Source organism: Molossus molossus, unplaced genomic scaffold (genome assembly GCF_014108415.1).
Source record: "Molossus molossus isolate mMolMol1 unplaced genomic scaffold, mMolMol1.p scaffold_m16_p_7, whole genome shotgun sequence".
Taxonomy (NCBI): domain Eukaryota; kingdom Metazoa; phylum Chordata; class Mammalia; order Chiroptera; family Molossidae; genus Molossus; species Molossus molossus.
In genome coordinates this window covers 23696743-23720154 of record NW_023425401.1, presented here as the reverse complement: position 1 = coordinate 23720154, position 23412 = coordinate 23696743, and the positions used below count along the sequence as shown (strand labels likewise).

At 35.9% G+C, this 23412-nt stretch overlaps 1 protein-coding gene across 5 annotated transcripts in view; it reads right to left on the bottom strand.

Annotated features, from left to right (window-relative positions):
• The window catches only part of DGKB (diacylglycerol kinase beta), a 589512-nt gene that overhangs the window by 280244 nt on the left and 285856 nt on the right, over positions 1–23412 (bottom strand). For all 5 annotated transcript variants that reach the window (XM_036246648.1, XM_036246646.1, XM_036246647.1 and 2 more), the window contains one exon: positions 4377–4441. In XM_036246648.1, the coding sequence (XP_036102541.1) occupies positions 4377–4441 (65 nt within the window). The remainder of the gene's footprint in view (positions 1–4376; positions 4442–23412) is intronic.

Below are 23412 nucleotides of genomic sequence, written 5' to 3'. Positions count from 1 at the left end.
CAACCTGGGCAAGTGCTCTGACCAGGAATCAAACCAGCGACCGCTTGGTAGATGGGTCAACGCTCAACCACTGAGCCAAACCACCTGAGTGAGACCATACTATTAAATTACCAACGTGGACTTAATGAAATAGTGTTGTCGTGGAGTACTGCAGCCTATTAGTGATTGCTAGCAAATGGTACTAAGAATTGTGTACTAAGCCCGGCTGGTGTGGCTCAGTGGTTGAGCATCGACCCATGCACCAAGAGGTCCAGGTTGGGGGCCAGATCCCCAGTCGGGGGCATGCAGGAGGTAGCTAATTAATGTTTTATCTCATTGATGTTTCTCTCTCTCTCTCCCTCTCCCTTTCTCTCTCTCTAAAATCAATAAAGAAAAAGAAAAGAAAAAAAAAGAATTTTGTATTAAGAATTTGAACAGGCTCCTTGAAAACCAACTATAACTACAATATTAAAATATTTTTGTAAGACCATCAATACCTTTGCACAGCTAGTTCCATTTTGTGTTACTTATGAGTCTTCATCAAGGTGGCATGGTTTTGCTCATGGAATAAAACAATTTTTCATTTCCCCCAAATTATTATAAGCCTTCATACTGTATCATTTTAATGAATATATATTTTAATGGCTATACAATTATTAATATCAATATTCTTTTTAAAGCAAGAATTAAATTGCTCTACCTAAATAGAACCAGGGGAAGTGTAATATATGTGAATTATATGAACGTAAGCACAGTGGTACATAGTAATAGTCAAATTGTATAAATAATTTAAATAACAATATTATGTACTAAATAGCTTTAAGTAGAAGCATAAGTACTTTAATGCTTATTTTGTTTTGACTCTAAAAGAATGGAAATATTTAAATTCAGTTAGAATGAAAAACATCTTAAAGTTTAGAAAGCCAAACAGCATACTTCCATTTAACAATTAACTTAGAATTACAAAGAAATTTTGGAAAGAATATGCTATAAACCTCTCAACCAGCACTCTTTTAAGCACCGGAAAAATCATTACCTTTCCCAGTTCTTTCCATTTCTGTCGTAAGGAGCATAGAGAGTAGAACTATATATTTTGGTAATTAATTTCCTTAAGATAATGTTAGAAACATCATGTTCTTTGAAATATAAATGAATTTCAAGGTGAGCATGCTAGAGGATAATATTAATGGCATATGATTTATTGTAACAAGAGATTGATCTGAAACCCCATTATTAGGAGTACTTTAAAAAGTCCATTTGCAAATTCCTGAAAATATAAAAGAATGCTGCGGCTGAACCTGTCTCAATGTTGAAATCTGAAAATCTGCTCTTCTAAGTATGAAATTGCCTATGCTTTCTATCCAGCACGCCTTTCTCATGGAAATTTAGAAAAACCTTTATATCCTAAACATGCTGAATTGCAGTTTAGGGATTACCTAAATGCTTCTAATTCTAAGTGCAAACTTAATCTACAAAAGTATAGATCAAAATGTGTATGCCTAATAAACTTGGTAATGTACGTAATTTTAGGGCTGACCATTATTGTAAAATACTGTTGGCCAGTAATACATTGAGCACCTATTATATACTTAACATTCTTTGAACACACACTAGAAGCATGTGACCAGTGTCAATCTGGAAGGTGTTTTGTATGTTACTACTGTACCAAATAAAATATTCCCTTTAAATTGAATAAGCAAGACACATTCATGCCTTAAATTTACAAATAAGTTGCAATAAGATGTAGTTTTACATTTTATAAACACATTAGGGTGTACAAACTCATGATTGTAAATGACATCTAACCACATACTAGGCAGTAAGAAATATAAATTAGTATTGTAATTGACAATAAAAAATTAAGTAGATATAAGTGATTATAAGTATTTTTTATTAAGAAGAATTAACATTAGTTTAGGGAACAAAATTCATTAACCTCTAACATGAGGGAAGATCATAAATATGGGTATTCTTATATGTAGGCTGTCAAATTTTTGAGCATCACATATATGGATACACCTCTCTAGACTTTTAATTCTCCTTTCTCCTTCCCCCCTTTTCCATCTCTCTCTGTTTAGTCTCTGTCTCTCTCTGCTGAATAAGTTTTGGGCAAAAATGCCTTAAACATCATTAAACTTTTATTCCCCTGTGTATTTTTTAAAGCTGTTAATGGGATATTAAATTGTGAAAATCCTGAAGGGGTACACTGCATGCTGAATTTCCCAAACAGCATTGTCTTGGCTTAAAACCTATTTTAATATATAAATACTGACACATGAATGCTATAAAGAATGGCACTGGATAAGCATACGCTAGTCTATTCAATAATATGATTTTATGTACATTAATAAGTATGTTCATTTCCAGGAAATTCAAGGTGTATTATTAAATGCTGAAATCTACTGGAAAGTAAAATAATTTCATTTACATCAATTTATTTTAATATATTTCATGAAATAAAATTAAATCTTGTAAAATAAAATGTCTTTATCCCAGAAATAAAGAAAACAGGTGGAAATCTATAATTAGATTACTTTCTACTTAAATTTATCATATGCTTGGCATGAAATTCAAACAGTACACAAAATATAGAATAAAGATTCAGTCTCCACCCAACCACTTGGTTCCTTTCTCCAGAAGTAAACAGTTAACAGATTTCTGTTAATCCTTCTAAAGACATTATGTACACATATACACAGACACACTTTATACCTACCTGAGCTATGAGAGAAAAAGCAAACCATAACTTTATGATTTATGATTTGTAGTGTAAGAAAGAACTCAAGGGAAAACATAAGAAGGTAGCTATTAGAAATAAGTTTCTTTCAGGTTTTTTTTGTTTTTAACACTCACCACAGGATATGCTTATTGACTTGAGAGATAGAGGAAAGCAGAGAGAGAGAGAGAGAGAGAGAGAAATATCTATGTGAGAGTAAAAATACCAATCAGTTGCCTTCCACATTAACCCTGACAGGGGATTGAACCTACAACCTTTTTGTGTATGGATGGATGACAGTGCTCAACTAACTGAGCTACACCAGCCAGGGCAAAAATAAGTTTTCATATGTTTTTGCTAAAACGTTTAAATAGGTAAATGTGCCTGGCTGGTATGGTTCACTAGTTGAGCATCGACCCATGCACCAAGAGGTCGCTGGTTCAATTCCTGGTCAGGGCACATGCCCAGGTTGTGGGCCAAATCCCCAGTGGGGGGGCATGCAGGAGGCGGTCAATCGATGTTCTCGCTCATCGATGTTTTTATCTCTCTTTTTCTCCCTTCCTCTCTCTCTAAAAATCAATTTAAAAAAATTTGTTTAATAAAAAAATAAAAATAGATAAATTTAATAAAAAATCAGATAGGATCTCACTAATCACGAAACTATTTACTGTGATGATTCCTGTATATACAGTAGTACTCTAAAGTCTAAAGTTCAGAAAAATCTAAAATAACTTTGAAAATACATTTTAACAATAATTATTTTTTATGAACCTACATGGAAGAAAATTATGTCAATATACTAGTGAGTGACAATATTAAAATAATATAAAAATTTTCAGAGGCAGATGACTAATAAGTGGTCTCAGTCAAACACAGAAGCCATAGAGTCTTTGGCTCTGAACATTAAAGTATGTGATTTTGATTATGATTTTATAACTTCATGAACTGATCAGTAAAAATGGGGATAAGTGAAGCAAAACATGATTCATTCTTCTGCCCCACTTTTCCAGGAGAAGAGAGTGGAGAGAGCCACATTTCCTTCTAGAAATGGGGCAGACGCAAAGCCAAAGCTTCCCTATTTCCTTGAATATCAGAAAAGGTGTCGATGTCTACCTTCGAGAGAGGGAAAAATGTTCACATATGGCTATAATGGCTAAACTAATTTTGGTCACCAAGGTTTTTCTCTGTGAAGGAAAAGACTTTAAAAGTCCTTCATTAGCAATGATATTTCTCTGGTTTATTTTTCATTTAGTTGAGGCCAATACTGGACAGATAATGTAAGGATTAGAGTCCTTACATGTTATCTATGTAACATGCAGTTAGTCAGCATTATCAAACCAGGGACCCATGTTTCTCCTTTGGAATTTGGGATGATCAGATCTTCTCACTTAGCTATGTAAAAACTTCAGTGTGTCTTAATAAAATAGAATTTTCCCTTATACTTAAAATCCTTCATTTCAGCACATGACAATGAACCATCAATGACCATATTGCATTTCCCACTATAATTGCACGAAAACCTAAGAGGAAAGTTTGAATTCATTCACACTTTTGTCTTTATACTTACACAAGCCTTATTCAGTTAATATATGTGAAATATGTTATACCATACAGTGATCCTTCTTATGACATGATTTATCAACAGCAACCATACTTATAATTTCATCATTTGCTATCTTACCTACTGTTGAATTTCTCTGGGTGTTTTTCTCTCATGATGTGGAATCTGTGTGCAATGGAGGCATCCTAAGGGTAGAAACAGAAGAAAAACAAGACAGTTCATGAGCCTACTATCTTGTAGAAATAAAGACTAAGAGAGAAAAAAGTTAATGAATAATATTTTAAAATTAACTTTTTTTTAACAATATCATTGCCAAGAAGATGTTCTGAAATTAGGCAAAAAAGTGTAATTTACATAAATTGTGTGCAAACAGGATTTATGTCACCATTTCAACACTGGTCCCTTCTAGGAAACGATTTCTAGTTTATGTATCTCATTTAATAACTGGCTCTTGAATCATGGCCAAAGTATGTTTAAGATAGAGCATATGAACATAAATGTTAAAAGTAGTTGAAAATATTGTTATAGCTGAGCTGGAAGGATGGTCTAAGTGGAGAAATGATCAGGTAGAAAAGCTCCTAATCCTTTGAAATTAATAATGGCACAAGGTAAATATACTACATGACATCAAAATATGCAAACAGTGTTTTGGATGTGTAATTATTAATTGTTTGTTACACAGGCAACTTTCTGACATATGTCTCTTATCTTGCTTACTGATGAAAAACAACAAATAGAAAGATTTATATTTGGAGAATTGGTGACAGTGTAACTAGTCTCTAAGACCCCAAATGCATGAGTTCTGAACCCTAATGGATGTCTCTTGCTTTTAGGAATTTCATTCAGACTTTCTTTTTGTTTTAATTAATTTTTTTTTATCAGAGTTTCTATGAGACAGAATCCCACTGAATGTGGGCGATTGGTAGAATATTGTGACTCAAGCTTTTCAAGCACAAACTGTTCTTACTGACTTTAAACAGTAGCCCCTCTTATTCCAAAGAAGGAGATATTTTCCCATTCTTCATCTACACATGATTAATCACTCCAATGAGAAACTAATATATTTACCAGTCATCTCAATAGAAACGGGCTATTGTTGTGATTAACTGTTAATTTTGTTTCATAGAGGAGATAAAAGAAAAAAGAAAAACCAAACACAAAGGAAATAAAGAAGTTGTGTATTTGAGAGAATTTTGAAAACACTAATCAAGGATTAAAAGTCTAATGAATGAAATGAAAAGGCTAATGTGGTTATTCATGCATAACAAAGCATGAGGCAAAACAAGAGGGACCAATGCCCACTGCAGATGGCAGGGAGTGGCTTTTCCCTACAAGGCAGAGCTGTGATAGAAATGTAATCTTTTCTGTACACTTTATCCTCTAAAAATTGTTGAGTAACTGAATTAATGCGCAAGTGAAAAGAATACAAAGGTATAGATATGTATAAGAACAACATTTATTAAAAAGTCACCCCCAAAACCCTCTATTTTTTATATGCTAAGATATAATTTTGTTATATATACTTGGTCAACTTCCTGGTTTGCTAAGAAATAGGAATATCAAGATGGTTCACTTTTATGGTCCAATAATCCTAAAACTCAGTCACAGAGTTTTTTTCTTTTTCGTTTTTAAATATCACTAATAACTCATATATATATATTCTAGTTTAGAATGTAAAGTTGTCTTGCTGTGATATGAAATCATAGAAAAATGTCTTAGCTAGGTTATTTATGATATATTATGCAGCATGATCATTAATTAATTTTTAAAAATCATTCACTTTGACTTAAACACTAATCTGATTCAAAAGCAATTTAGAATACCTCATAATTAAAAGCACACATCCAGCAGACCAATAAAACAAAAGCAAAGGAATATGAATCAAGTACTAAGAATGAATGATCACTATTGGTTATCCATAGGGAGACTATCATTGAATTTACTTCTGCTTGAATTATTTGTTTCTGCAAATTTAGAAAACTAAGACTTTTAAAAATACATTATATAATATAATTTGCTTTGCAAATATATATATTTGCAATAACAAATCTCTTCCTTTCCAAAAAAAGATAAACAGGGGAGAGAGAGAGAGAGAATGAAAAAGACGAGGAGAGTATCACAAAAGACCAATCAAGTAGACAGAACTATAACTGAGCAAACTCCTAGAAACAGATTACCAAGTAACCAAAGATAAACTTAATGTTAGCTCTACCTCTAACATACTTAGGCAATAGATCATGCAGTAAAGAGAGGGAAAATGAAAAACAACCGAGGAACACTGGCATGTCTTTTCTGTGTGATGAATGGGTCCCACCACAAAAACAGCATTGGCTTTGCTGACTACAGGATTGATAAGGAACAATGACAGCAGGTGTTCATTTGGATAAGAATTCAGACCAAATTCTCAAGGGGCCTGTCTCTTTGGCATAACCCCAGGAGGCTTGATAGAGAACTGCCAAATGCTGTAAACTTATCCAGCAGCCATATTTTGAATTCTCCAAAAAGAGACCAAATAAGAAAAAGCTAAAATAATGTTGTTGCTTTCTGTTATATAAATGTTGCCCGTTCTGTCTCTATGTTTTGCAATTTTTAGGAAACAGAAATTAAATCAGCATCGCTTTCACACCCTAAAATGGACAAACGATGAATTCAGACAGATTTCACTTCCAAGACTAGTGACTTGGAGCAAATTTACTGAGTCACAACTTTATTATCTTTAAAAGGCGATACTGGTAGCACTTTATAGTATTGTGGTGAAGATATTTTGAGATTATTCTTTACAGAAAATGGAATAGTGTTCCTAATGTGATGGGAACTTTCGAACCTACCAAGAACCATGAGAGAAAACATAATTAAGTAGAAGAATATATATTTTTTAAAAGATTGGACCCGCAATTATAAAATATTCCAATGTTGCCAAAATGCATGTATTGAGTCATATCTAATCCCAAATGCCAAAAGATTCAGGACAGGTACTCAGAGCAAAAGTAACATGAATAAAAAAATATCAAACTTTATTTAAAAATATAAATCTTCTAAATAACCATTAAATTTTTTAAAGAGAGTAAAATAAATAGGAAAGGTGTCGCCAGCCCAATCAGATATGCATGTGTTTTACAAAATTAGAATAATTAAAATAGTTTGGTATTGGCTCAGAGGTACCATACAGAGATAGAGAGATAGAAATTCATTATAGTATAAATGATGTCTTTCACTCAAAAGGGGAAAGTAAATGACATATGGAAATTATATTTTCTGTGATCTATTTAGGTTTGCTGTATCTAAGCTAAGATAGCAATTTTCATGAAATAATCTGTAGTGGGCTGAATGATGTCCCCCAAACATACCAGAATCTATTTTCTGGAATCAGGTAAAGTTTTTGCAGATGTGATCAAGTTAAGGATTATTATTACTAGTAACTCCCTTCTACCTTGCACTTCTTTTTTTGGGGACTAGAACTGTCTAACTATTACCTGATGCTTTTCCCATCACTGCATTTTGAAAGTAGATCACTTGTTTTCTAGTTTCACAGTTCTACAATGAGAATTTGCCTTTATGTGGAACATACTTAGTCTCACGCACAAGTGCTTTGAATGGCTTAGATCATGAATTTGGGTTTTTGAGCTGATGCCCTTTAGATGAGACTTTTGACTTAAGTTGATGATATAATACATTAAGACATCTGGAAAAACTGAGATGAGGTAAAAATATTTTGCATGTGGGGCTGATCGACTATGGGAACTAGAGAGACAGTAGTGAGATGCCTGTTGACCACTAAATATATCTGTCTGTAACCTTTGAAACCTGGAAATGTTTCCTTACATGGTTATCTTTTTGCAGATGTGATTAGATTAAGACTCTTGATATGAGGAGATTATTCTGAATTAATCAGGTGGGGCCTAAATGCCTTCACAAGGGTCTTTTTATAAGAGAGACAAAGAGATGTGACAGATATAAGAGGGGGCAATGTCACCACACAGGCAGAGATTAGCATGATGCAACCACAATTCAGAAATGCTGGCAGCCACCCGGAGCTGGGACAGTCAGGAATGTATTCTCCCCTACAGCCTCCAGAGGAAGCATGAACCTGTTGACACCTTGATTTCTGCCCAAGATACTAAATTTGGACTTTTGGCCTCTTGAACTGCAAGAGAATAAATTTGTGTTGCTTTAAGACACCAAGTTTGTGGTGATTTGTTATAGCACACATAGGAGACTTACATATCATCTATTTCTATAGATTTTTTGAGCAAAGCATCATGTTACAATATTTTAACTTTGTCTAAATTCATAGTTATTTTTATTCGCCAAATCACTGCAACTTGGGATGGCATGCATTTCTGTTGATTTCCTCTTGTTGTGTGTCATTTAATAATTAACTTTTTTTCCTATAGCATTCACATTGATAATTGTCTTCCTTGATATTTGTAATTATAATCAATATGAATATGATGATTTTCTATCTCTTTGTTTTAATATAGTTAATTTTACTAATTTTATACTCTTCATATATTTGTATATCTGGACAATCCATTAAAATGTTTTCTTAATTTATGTGGATTTCAATTGATTCTTCTGGATGTTCTGTACAGAACATTATGCTATCTGTAAGTAATAACTTCTGTCTTGTTTTATAACATATAAACCTCTTGTTTTTTTCTTGGTCTTTTGTAGTTCTAATGACCTCCAATGCAATGTAAAATAGATACTCATTACGGGTTTCTGGGGTTGAATTAAGGCTTTCCTGTCAAAGTAATACATTATAACTTTCAAAGATTTTGCTGTTTAAGTGTTTCATCACCCACTTAATCAAGTAGACATACAGAATTTGTAATGCTTATTCTAATATTTTCATATGCCTTTTTATTAAATTACAGATTCTAAACATATTACATACAAAAAAGAATGCAAATTTAAGGAGTTGGGGTTAGAGGATTTCTTCTGATCTTGAAAACTGACAGAAGTACATGAACCTTTCTCTATTAGATTGCATTTACTGTCAGTTGGAATTGTGTGCGTGTGTGTGTGTGTGTGTGTGCGCACGCACACGCATGCATACATGTACATGTGCGCATATGTGTGCTTCCACAGGAACACAGGGGCATCAAGTTGAATATCTGCAATGCATCCTACTGTGAATACTTCCGATGGCACCCATTGTGGATTGCACACCTGGGACAACCAGGACCTTTTTCTAGAATTAAAAATTCAGACATAGACAAATACATGACTGAAAGAAAGATGACAGGTGTTCGAACAAAGCCAGCTCCTGAGGTAGGATATGAGATTTGCTGAATGGTAGGTACAGGTTCAAAAGCAGAGTTTTCAATAGGGAGACTTTTGCCAAGAGGTGGCTTCATCGCTATGATCAGGCTTCTCATGAATTATTTAATTTCTTTAAATTAAATTTCTATAAATTACTTTCCCTGGAAAAGCTATAATTTGTATTCAGTTCAAATTATTGCTCTCAAGTTTTAGAATTCTCTTTAGTTTTTTTCCCCTCCAACTATGCAGTCAAGTTGGAGAGAGGCATGGCAGGTTGGAGAGGAAAGGAAAATGAGGTTATATGGGACAAGAGGCCTGTTCCCACTTCAACATCTTCCCACTTTCCCTGTCATTCATGAAGGGACCCCTGGGAAAGTGGTATCTTTACAGTGAGAAGGTACATCATCATCGTCCCATCCAAAACCAGGTAACGTACTCTCATCAGAGGATGGGCGATTTCCTAAATGGAGGAAGATTTATTCTTGCTAAAGGACTATCAGACTTGCGGGGAGGAAACAGATAGGATCATGGAGAATACCAGGATACATACATGGAAGCTGTCACTACACCGAAGTCTTTCAGGACCATGTGAGGATGCAGTTACCAGACCCAGAAGGAGAGCGTTGCACAGAGACAATGGCCTTGAGAAAAAAGACATCTGGTTGCAGGTGATTTTTCACTCAGGGAGCCAGGGATCAGTACCCTAACCCTACTCCCCCCTCCCCCCTCCTTCTGGGGCTCTCACTGGCCTAGTCAATCAGAAACAAGAGGGCAAAAGAAATCTATCCACAGAGGGCACTGCCAAGGCCCAGAGCAAGATGAACAAGGGTAGAGAGAAGACCTAGAGAGGCAAATAGAAGCAATCCAGAAAAGAGGAAATACAGTCCTTAAGATTCAAAGCTCACAGGAGAAAGATCGTTGGACTCTAAGAAGCAGAGGCACCAAATACATGGGAAAGAATCAACAATCAGGGTGGACACTGGAGTATTATATAAGTGAATTAAGTAAAATATACATACATATAAATCTATTTTTAAAAATTTAAATTATTTAAATAAAACAGTTATTACTTGGTATCTGAAAATTAATACTAATTTTTCTCATTTTAAAGAGCAAAACACCTGAAATGGAGTTATTATTTCAGAAAATGAAATCCATGTTATTTAAAACACCTGTAATCTTAGATTTATATATTGAAGTTACAGTATATACACAAAAAATTTCTGCCTTTATCAAAAAATGATGTATCCCACTAAAATATATTTCCCCCACATGTAATGCACCAAAATTTTACATTTAAATTTACTAATTTGGGATAAAGACTATTTTATTAAATCTGTAGATTTAATTTAATGAATAGATTATTGTAATCCCCTGTCTCATTCAAACTGATCAAGAGCATCACCTTTAAGTACTCTTAATGGCTAGGAACATCCTGTTAAGGATCACGGACCTTGGAGAGGGACAAACCAAGGTGTGAGGCGGTTCATTCTGCACTGAATGAATGACTCCAGGCTGCTGTGTTGTGGTGTGTTCTACTTTTCTTAGGATTTTTTTTATTCCTTTCCTTTTCCATCACATCAAACTCTTAACTTTCACTTCTTACTGCAAAAAACATGCATGTCCCTAGCAGTTTCCTCACATTTCACTAATTATGTTTCATATCTTGAACAGAAATTGAAACTTAGAAAGTAGGTCTAAAATTGACCTTAAATACTGCTTAGAGTCTAGCCCAGCAAAGAAAATTAAACAAAAATAATATAGTTTAAAATATGATTGATAAGCATCAAAGGAGCTCGTATACTCTATAGGGCTCTCCTACATGTGAATTTCAAGATTTTTTTGCATAGACTTTGAGTTAATCATGTAAGTATTGCTCAGTATTTCATGATAGCCACTTCCTAGATTGTCATTCTATTCCAAAAAGCCAAAGCTATTAGAAAAGTTATCTTTGGTACATAAATATTGGAACTTAATATATTTTTCATCTCCTGTAAATAAAAATTTGTTAAAATTGTAAGAAATTTTGGTAAAGGTGAGATGAAATATACAAATAATTAGTCTAAGTTTCAATTCCAAACAGAAAACCCATACCTACCATTATGTAGTAAGATCTTCCTTACTTAAATTTTAACAATCTCGAAAATTCTTATTGTTTGCTTATTTCACACAGAAGTCATCAGGAAGCCAGGGAGACTAATTTAGGTTATTGAAAAAAATATTTGACCTCAAAGAATCTAGACAGACATGTCAATAAGAGTACCTAAATCATAAATCCCTCTCTTGGTCTCTGTCAAGTACAACACATGGCTTTAACACTGCCAGAAAACTTCTAGAACATTTCTTCATATTAACCTTAAGCTTTGTAAACAAAGTTCTAGAAGGAATACTAAACCTACTATACACTTACTATTATAGGACCTATATGATTTCTGTGATCAAAGGCTCCCTTAAATACAAATTTCATTATACTTAGCAAATTTCTGACTTGTCTCTCACTGAATGCAAAATACAATTTCTCTGAAAGTGCTTCTTTTGATTAAAAAAAAAATCCTAGATATAAGTCCTAGAAATCTCAAATGAAACAAACATTATAGAATATATAATAATTTAAATGTAGTGATTGGTTTTATAATTTCAATTTGATTCCTAATGAGAAATGATCTAAGGACATCTTAGTTACATTGAAATCCATAAAAACCCAATTCACAATAGTTTTAGTAACAATTACTCATTAGATCAGGAGCTGTCTTTTTATGGAGCCCAAAGTCAGAACTTAAGGAAGAAGTGTGTAATTATTTTAAAATTTAACTTATACTGTTTTCGGTGATGTAGTGATTAAATGAGTCTAGGAGTGAAACACAACTTGTCTGAATCCTAATGTGAACATTAACTTCTCAAGAGGGCCTGTGGGATTTACAGTGCAGACCCAGAAAGAGAAACCCTAGACATTTCCCTTCAGAGTTTTCATATAGAGTCAGACCTCTCCGAGAATGCCCTGCTTTGAGCCTACGGAGGAGGATACCAGTGAAGGTGAAGGGCAGATACTCTCCCCATACCTGACAAGAGGAAAGCCAACACCCTTCTTACATTAAGGTCTAGGAGAGAGAGCCCGAGTTGATGAAAGCAGGCCAGGGCTCCAGGGCATGAGGAACCGAATACTGCGCATGATGTTCAGGCATAAGCACACAAGACAGGCACCAGTCTATTGAAACAAGGAAGACAGAGCCTTGCTAGGAGGCAGGTGGGCAGTCACTGAGAGCACGTGCTCTGCAGTCTGACAAAGAGCTGCAACCCTGCTACATGCATGCCACAACTATGCTGCTGCTTCCTCGTTTGAAAAATGGAAATAGTCCATATCTACCTCCTCGGGTTAAAACTAAGTCAATATCATTCTTGTGAGGATCTTTATCTCTTATCATAAAGCCTGACAGAAAAACAAGAAAGAAAGTTATTATTATTACATGAGTTGGGTAGTAGGCAAATGAAAACTACTAGTCTATGAGTAACATACCATAGAACAAATTGATGACACCTTAACACAAAACCAATCCACTTCCTTAAGTATCACTGCCTAGAAAATTTTTACAAAAAAGCTTAACAAAGATGATCACGGGCTTAGATTACTTTTAAAATTCTGCCAGAATCTATTGAGAGTAGTAGGGTTGCCATGTGCTTCTTTAAAAAAAAATTAATCTCTCTGTAGAATTCCTCTCATAGTTTGCAGCCTTCTTTCCCAGTTTGAAAAACTGAGGTAAATGAACTTCAATACTAAAATATTTATTTATTTATTACAGTCTCTAAACTTGCCTGAGATTCTGGATTCAGAAAAATCAAGTCAACATCATATATCCCCAGCTGTTCTTTTCACAGTAAATGAACTGTTAATTTCTGGAAACCCTAAGCATTTTGCTAGTACTTGTTCTTTTCAGTAATCAGGCTATCTTTTTTTTTTTTTTGTTAACACAGGAAGGTTGGATCCATGAATTACATTTATGTCTGAGGTTAATTTGGTCATTCTAGTATTCATTCAGTCTGATAGAAGCTACAAATATATTCAGTGCTTTGATGTCATTTCAGCAAATCTACAAAGCAAGTCTAGTCGCCTTTGAATACCCAAGGGAGTTGAAATGTGATGGCATTTCCATAATATCTCCAACCAGGCATACTGTTGCATTTGCAAAATAAACCTAAGTCAACACTTGGTATGATACTGCCAGTGATTACACTGGGGCTGGAGTGACCAGGTGGTATGAGTGCAAACAGGAACTGGGTGAGGTGGGGGTGGAGCAAGAAACAGTGAAACAGGTAGGACTGGGGGTTGAGGTGAAGGAAAGGAGGAGGGGAACCGAGATTTAGAAAATAAAACAATTCCCATGTGCTGTCTGTAATTAGGAATGGGAGAACCTATCAAAGGTGAGGGTGAGACCAAGGTGGGGGTGTGTCCTTTGGAGGATAATGGTTTATTAGAATCTGAAACAGAACTAGAGTATAAGCACGAAAGCAAGGCGCCCTGTAAAATAGTCACGAAGTCAACCAATGCCAGTAGTGCCGATGGCACTCCAAACGCAAGGTGCACTGACTGTGTTTATCCCATTTAAAGCTATAAGGTAAGCCCTGGCCGGTATGGTTCAGTGGTTAGAGCGCCGGCCTGAAGACTGCAGAGTCCCAGGTTCGGTTTCCACTAAGAGCACGTGCCTCGGTTGCAGTTTGTCCTTGGCCCTGCTTGGGGTTGTGCGGGTAGCAACCACTCAATGTGTCTCTCTCACATCGATGTTTCTCTCTCTCTCTTTCCCTCTCTCTCTCCCTCCCACTCCATCTGAAGATAAATGCAAAAATGTCCTCGGGTGAGGATTAAAAAAAAAAAATTAAAGCTATAAGGTAAATAATGTAGAGAAAAAGCTGAAGGTGCATCAGTTTCTATAACTCAATGCAAGGCATCTAATAGTCAGGAAATCCAGTCTTGAAAGATGTGCAGAATTACTTCCAAAATGACTCTAGTTTTATTACAGAAATGATTTCCAAATATGACTATATTCTTGATATTTGAAAAATTATGGATATTAATAGTTTGGTTGATTTCAGTATGCTACTTAAAAGTGGCACTGTGCATCCTACTTACGTCCCCCACCCAGGTGAGACTCACTGAAGAGCGCGACACAACACTGTCCTGTCCGGTCCCCACTCCCGTCCCTCCACCTTCTCCTCCCGTCACCCCATCTCCATTCTCCACCTCCTAAATATATACTTAGGAAAGTCCCATAGGAAGATTTCATCCTTTTTTTTCCCTCTACAGAATATTGTTTCTAGAACTGTAGACCCATCAAAGGCTATGTTGGTTCTAACAGGGTAAACTGAGGCTTGTTGCCTTCCTAGTAGCGATTTCCTTCCCTGTTAACCACCAGAACTCTCGTTTCGTCCGGGCGGCCACGTGGCAAGCTAAGGAGTCAGCAGGCGAAGGAACAGACCCTAAATCCACTGGGTTCCCTCGCAGCTGGGTTCCCTCGCAGCTGGGTTCCCTCGCAGCTGGGACTGCAGAACTACCCCCAGACCGCTCCTTCCACCGCCCCCGCACCGGCAGGGATGGGGACGTCATTCCCAAGAGGTGTAGCAGGTGACCCGGACACCTGGGGGTAAGGCCATTGCGGGCCTCTGCCGGGGGTAAGGAAGAACCTGGTCCTTTAAAACACCCTGATGACACACTAGCCGAGCGCGTCCTCCAGACGTCCTAGTACCTGAACAGAAAACCCCTCACTTGTCCCGTTATTGCTCCTCGCAGCCAAACACGATCTTATCTGAAACATAACGACCACTTCCTCTGAAGACGGAAGGACGGGAAAGTCTGCAAACGCTGCCATGAGGACTTCTGAGGACGGTGTCACTCAGTCATCGTTCTTCAGGGTCAAAAGCCCAAAGCAGTGTATTTGTACAGAGCTAGATCCAATTTCGTTTCTCTGGAAAAATTACAAATGTTGACCTGATTACTTTTGCTAAATTAGATATTTGGTGCTTTTTTTGGACAGAAGCAGGGCAGATATTAATATCATTATTTCAGAAAGAAAATCTCTACCTGGGCTTAAGGGACTTTCCTGAGATCATGCATCTTGCCAGAGGGACAGCTGACTTCAGACTTTTGTCTCTCCATCCATGACCCAGGCTGTGACTTCATTTGTCCCCGCAATGTGGAGATTGCACGTGACGTTGATTTTTATGACATTCGTGTAAATAAGGTACTCTCACATTAATTACTACTGTAATGTCATTAGCAACCCAAATTTCCTGAAACAACTAATATTATTCAGCAAATCAGGAGAAGCTGCTTGTGCCCATAATTCTATTCATGCTCTAATGGTAGGTTTAATTGAAATAATGATGTATTTGCTAGGTGATGTTAGAAAACAAAATGATGTTGATTGGTTCTCATTAAATAATATGTAACATTTGTGCATATTCTTTGTTCTCAAGAATAAATATAAATTTATTATTCTGAAATCATAGTCTTTAAAGAAAAAAATCAGTAAGTCAGTAGATTGAGACCTAATTTATCTAACTTAAATTAGAAGAACATGAGCCTACAATCCCTCAGCGAAAACGCCTCATGCCTCAGTGCCCCCAAGAATATCACACAAAGTGACCACAGAAGTCCCACACCAGTGAACTAGTACTTTAAAGAAGATCAAAGGCTATGCCATCATCCTCATGAATGAATAAGGTTCATAAAAGAATTTGTTACTAAAGCGTTCCGAGGTAAAATTACGTTGCTTCTAATGTAATATACAAATAAAGATCTATTCAGTATTTAAAAAATTAAACATATAAAGGAAAGGTGATCCTCTTAGTCTGCTTTTACTCCCCCAAACAGGGCTGTGAGTAGACCACTAAGGACCTTCCTATGGGCAGCTGTCACTTGCACTGTGGAACGGACTGCAGTGGAGGAAGGAGCAGACCCACTGGGGAGTGAGGAGGGGGCTACAGTCAAGGGCAGAGGTGATGGTTTTAGTTGAAAGCCCTGAAGGAAATCTATAAAAACAATAAAGGAATATACATCAAACATTGCTTCAGTACTATTTGACATAGTCATGGTTTGCAACCTACAGGTAAAGAACTAATCTCTATGCAAGGAAAAATGTCTCGCCTTTTGGCTTGTTTGAAAAGTAAATACAGTCATCATGTGTATTAGTGTAATAGAGATTACACAGGCACGCAGAAGTGACAACTATTAGAGGCATTATTTTATTATTATTATTTTTTTCCTCACCCGAGGATATATTTGCATTCATCTTTCAGATACAGCAGGAGGGAGAGAGGGGGAAGAGAGAGAGAGAAACATGGATGCAAGAGAGACACATAGACTGGCTGCCACTCACACGACCCAACTGGGGCAGGGGACAAACTGCAACCGAGGCACGTGCCCTTAGCAGGAACTGAACTTGGGTCTCTGTGGTCCATGGGCCAATGCTCTAACCACTGAGCAAAAACTGGCCAGGGCTAGAGGCATTACTTCAGCCTGTGCCCCTCACAAGTCATGAACTCCTCTGGAGTGATCCTGGGAAGTCCCTAATAGGAGTGGTAATAAAATCTTAAACACTAAAATCTCATTCACATGCCTTTCTTGAGCAGTTACTACCCATGATTCAGTACTGTGTGTTCTACAAAAAACTTATTATAGTGGCAAACTGTTAAGACAGATAACCTTTAATGTCATAATGTATACAAGTCTATTTGTGATAAAACACAAACTGTTAACACACAAGGACTCACAACTTCCTCCCCGTCTGTTTGTCCACTTAATTTCTTTCTCTTCCCCTGTGTGCTGCAAAAAGAAACATCAGATGACCTTTGAGCTAATTTTCTAGAGAAAAGCACTATAAGAAAAAGAATTACACCTCTTCAATGAGGTATTGAAAATAGTCCGATTCATAGAATCAAAGAGTGGAATGGTGATTGCTGGGGCCAGGGAGATGGGGAAATGGGGCGTTATTAATCAAAGGGCACAAAAGTTCAGTCTAACAGATGAATAAACTCTAGAGATCTGCTATTCATTATACCTATAGTCAATAATATATTGCACACTTAAAATGTTGTTAAGAGGGGAGATCTCATGTTAGTGTTCTTTCCACAATAAAATAAAATGAAATAAAAATAAAATTACAATCCCAGAGGGCGACTTCTGGGAAGGGAATATAATTTATCTGGGACGTGCCTTGTGGGGCTATGTTCACAAAAAGAGAGAAAAGACCAAGACAGCAACATACTGGAAGAGAAACTAGCAGGACATGTTGAAACCGGTGAGTTTAGAGGTGCTAGAGATTGAACTGACAATATTAATACAAGTTGTCCTGTTCGAGGGAAATAAGAACACAAATGGAAGACTGAGTCAGCCTTTAAATTCCACTTTGCTCCAAAATAGGACTTCAGAGGTTCTTTTATTATAAGTATTTCAGGCATTTTATTTTTATTTATTTATTTAAATGTGTTTTCCTTAATTTTTTATCTTTTTTTTTTTTTTTATCCTCACCTGAGGACATTTTTCCATTTTTTGTTCAGGTAGAGTGGGGGGGGGGGAGAGAGAGAGAGAGAGAGAGAGAGAGAGAGAGAGAGAGAGAGAGAGACATCGACGTGAAAGGGACATATTGAGTGGCTGCCACCCACACGACCTAACCAGGCCAGGGCCGGGGACAAACTGCAACCGAGGTACGTGCCCTTAGCCTTTAGTGGGAACCGAACCCAGGTCTCTCTGGGCTGCAGGCTGACACTCTAACCACTGAGCCAAACCAGCCAGGGCGTCTTCCTTATTTTTTTAAAGAGAGAAGAAGGGAGAGAGAGAGAGAGAAACATCAATGTGAGAGAGAAACATCACTTGGCTGCCTCCTGCACGCCCCTCACTGGGGATAGAGCCTGAAACCCCTGGGCATGTGCCCTGACCGGAAATCGAACCTGGATCTCTCAGTCCATGGGACAGGCACACCAGCTGGGCTCTTTGTGTTTTTTAATTGACTTTAGAGAGAGAGCAAGAGAGAGGGAGAGACCAGTGGTAGAGGAATATTGATCTACCGCCTTTAGCATGCCTTCTACTGGGCACAAGCTTGCAACCCAGGCCATTTGCTGTGACCAGGAAGGGAACCGGTGACCCTTTGGTGCACAGGAAGACCTCGACCAACTGAGCCACACTGGCCATGGCTGGTTATACTCTCTTTTAAAGATTTCAACTATTCGGGTAAAATCTAATTCAATATCTACAGCCTTGACTGCTCCCTTCCATTCAGTTCTATGCTTCCAAACCCATGTTTATTTTGCCATGTATGTATCATGCTGAATTTTCAAACTCAATGTCATCATTTCCTCCCAAGTGGATTCTCTTCTCAAAATTGTTATTTCCATCCATAATGCCATCATTCAACTCCTAGGTACTCGGGTTCAGAGTTCAAGTTATTTCTAATTTTCCCCTATACACAGTTAATAACCACTCATGCCGATCTACTTGATTTTCATTTCTATTGTCCTTGCCTTAGTCCAGGTTCAATCACATCTCACCTAAAGTACTACAGGGTGCACCAAATGATTTTTCTTTCTAATAATATGACACAATAATATAATCCATTCTAAGTACTGTTACTCATTTAAACATGATAATTACTTGGTGCCCGCAAAGTTCCAAGTCTTAGGCTTAGCTATTAAGGTCTTCCAGCTCTGGCCACTCTAATATTCAAAACGTATCTGCCTATAGGTCTATTCAAATATACTTGATATATTTCAACTCCCACAATTTATCTGTTTTCAATTAACAGATATTTTCATCTCTTATGTCATTTTAAAGTAATTTCACAAGCACAAAACAGTTTTGAGTAGCCCATGTAATTATTGAACCTGTAAAATTAAGATACATGTATTACCTCAAAAAGTAACAGGTGTCAAGAAATTTAAATCATTTTGATATTTCACATTCAATAGTAAGAAAAATCATAATAAAATTACATATTTATGGTACATGGAAATAAAAGAGCTAAACTTAAAGAGTTGAATAAAAATATTTTAATTTACAGTTTGTACGTTGCAATGAATAGTAATAACCACAGTAAAATTCTGCAAAAGATAAAACTATTCACGTGTTATACAGTCTTAACCAATACATCTAGTTTGAATGCTTAATCTATGCAAACTCTCTTAGAGGCATATTTGCCGGTATTGCTATTTCTGATAAAATAGTTTTAAATAAATGTTTTTAGCAAAATAGTTGTATGATTAGGCACAACATAAATGTTTAATTATGTTTATTTAAATGAATTATGGGCAAAAAAAAATGGAGTTTACATTTTCGTTGCTATTTAAAATCTTCAAAGAAGAGAGTAATTCTTGATAATCAATGGGTACTAATACTATAAAGTCTTTTAGGATCCTGGACTTACCATAAAACATTATCCCATATAAAACTATTACTTTTCCCTCTAAAACGGGAAGAAGAAAATCACAGAATTACATATCATGGCCCTGTACACATCAGAACAATTAAACTTAACCGTGATCTTAATTAGATGCCAAAATCTAAGATCTATAGATACATAAATGGTCAAAAAATTCCATACTATTTTAGCACCAACATATTCGTTTCAATCTTTCAAGGGCTATGAAGTCTAAAATGTATGAAAATCTTCTTCAAGTAAAAGCATAAAGTCCCATTGCTTGGAGCAGCTATATAACTAGAGTGTACTGTTTCATGGAAATTTTCCTTAAAAGAGTATATTTTCTATTACATTAATTTAGAGTTTTAGCTCATTTAGTACTTACCATTTTATATGTTAATGTAATATTTTCATTTCTTTAGTGTTTTGTAAAATGACCAAATTTTAGATGCCTAACTCAAATGTATCAACAGCTTGAGACAATTTATATTTACTACTTTTAATGGAGTATTTTTTTGTTTTAATTGAGGACCCCACTACCAAAATGGTTTAAAAAAAATCATTGTTTTGTAAATATAAGAATACAAATTTAATCTAAATGTTGGTTCATATCTCTTTTCAATTGAGAGATATGTACAAAAATGGTTTTCACTTGAGAATTATAACCACCTTAAATGAGTCTCACAAACAAAATCCTATGATCCACCTTGGACTGAAACGTTTTGCAAGACAAACAGCTCAGACTCTCGGACATCAAATATGCAAAGTGAATAAAAGGATGAAAGTGCCTATGATATTCAAAATCATACATTTGTAAAATACTACTTTGCTTCCATGGTTAGTTAAATCATTTTATGTATGTCAAATTCTATGCCACTCGTTTGCTCTAATGTGAAATGAAAATACAGACACTAAATCAGGATCTAGTACAACCAGTGTTTACAAGCCTAGTGGGATTCAGGATAAAATTACCCTAGTGTTTCCAAAACTAAAAAGAAAACGCTCTTGAGAAAGGCAAAGGTATTAAGGAATAGATTAAATCAAATTTGACAGCATTATTGATATCTATCACAATCAAATAATTTGTCATTTAAGTGAAAAGTCCAAATATATGCCTTTTATATTTCAGGTTGACCCATGAGTCTCTAAACTTAGTCACCACTAATTAGTGGCACCATGGAATTCCGAGACAAATCCTGCCCGATACACACAGTGGAAAAGAATTTAATAAGTGAGTAGCTAAGAATCTATAATACCATTACACAAAGAGAACTATAATAATGGTCAACAAATGGCTTTTAAAAAATGCACCATTTGTCACTAAATACATTGCCATTATAACAAGAAACCTTTTGTGCTTTAAAAGGGTATGTTTCTCTCTGTAAAATATTTATGCTTTTAGAAATTACCAGACAATATACCTCATGCACAACAATTTCACTGTTATTGCATAAAATTGTAAATTATTTCTTTTAAATTATTAATGCAATGGAAAAAAAGAATTTTCAGGCTAACGTCTCTTGAAAGGACAGAAAAATAGATGAAACAAAACCAAGATGACAATTTCAGCATTTAAAATCTACACATGGTAATTCAAACAAATGTTATGACATTTAAGATAATGAAACCCTTCATTTATTCTACTATCTGGTATGAGTTTTATTTCACATATAAGAAGTCAGAACAGATGTCCAAATATTGCAATGCCAAAAGAAAGTTAGGACATATCTTGATTAATACCCTCAGAGCAGCCTACAGTGTCTCTTTAAAACTGGCATACAGAACCTTAAAACAACCATGCAAAGCCCATTCTAGGAAATAAAGCTACACAAAGCATTCCCCAGGAAAAAAGAAAATAATAAAACTCAGTATAACCCTTTTAGCAATGCGAGTTGCATATTATTGACAGACCCTTCACTGCAATCAGTAAATGATTCATTGCAAATTTGTTGCTAACTTGACCAAAAGAGAGAGAGAGAGAGAGAGAGAGAGAGAGAGAAGCTTCAGGCTACTTTTACAGAGGAAAAACTTATGTTAAAAAGGATCGGAGACTTTTATAGTGAATTAATTCTAATCAATATGCTTGTTGACAACACATTGGAATAATGACTTCCTTAAATAGCAGAGGTCCCCATTATTGTAGACATTCAAATTAATATTTAACTTACTGACTTGCACTTTAAAATTTTATTGAAGTAGGATTTTTTTGCCTTACCTTTAACAAATAAAATCCTTGTTTTATCAAACATGTGCATGAGATTTGTTTTTTATTTCAAATGTAGATTGCAGAAATAATGCCCAGATGGTCAAACTTATAATCACTGCCTGAAGCAATTTGCTCTTGGATTTTTAAAGATAAACCTCAGTGACATATTAAAAATATAAAAGGTGATAAGACAGTAAGATGGATGAGTATTTGTTTCTTAGTTACAAGTGGCTATTTCTTTGCAATCATAGCAACTTTTCAGATTCTTTTACTCTGAGCAGAGTGATTCAAGCCAAAAGAAAAAAAAAGAATGGCGTAGTGGTATATATTATAATATTATGTTCAGAATGACAATTTCTATCAAACTAACTTTCAAAGTCATTTCTTAATAAATATTTATTAAGCACTTACTATGTGTCAAACATTGTGCTGGGTTCCAAGTTGAGAAAATTAAAACATAGACCTGCACTTAGGAAAAATCATAATATATAAATTTTCCACCTTGTCTTATTGTCTTTGATGCTTACTGGGGATGCATCAGTGATAAAGAAGCAGGAACCATATCTGAAGTTCATGAAAACAACAGAAGCAATATTTTTGCATAAAACTCAAAACAGGCTAGAGTAGAGATTCTTCAGATATTATAGGAGTTAAATTACTACTAAAATTGTTGGTGATTATGCTGTCCCATTTTCTGGTAAGATATCAAAAATCAATATACCTAATAGAAATATATTTCTTTTTTTTTTTTTATCCTTACCCGAGGACATTTTTCCAATTTTTGTACAGATAGAGTGGGAGGGAGAGAGAGGGAGAGAGAGAGAGAGAAACATCGACGTGAAAGGGACACATCGAGTGGCTGCCACCCACATGACCAACCAGGGCCGGGGACAAACTGCAACCGAAATACGTACCCTTAGCGGGAACCGAACCCGGGTCTCTTCGGACCGCAGGCCGACGCTCTAACCGCTGAGCCAAACCGGCCAGGGCTAGAAATATATTTCTAAAATATATGTGAGAGTACGCTAAGGTGCAGATTGTATAAGGTAGAGAGTGGTAAGGAACATGTTAATTTTTTTTTTTTCTTTATTGGTTTTAGAGAGAGAGGAACGGAGAGGGAGAGAGATAGAAACATCAATGAGAGAGAACACCGATTGGCCACCTCCTGCATGCCCCCCACTGGGGATCAGGCCCACAACCCGGGCATGTGCCCTGACCGGGGATTGAACCGGCGACCTCCTGGTACATGGGTCGACGCTCAACCACTGAGCCACACCAGCCAGGC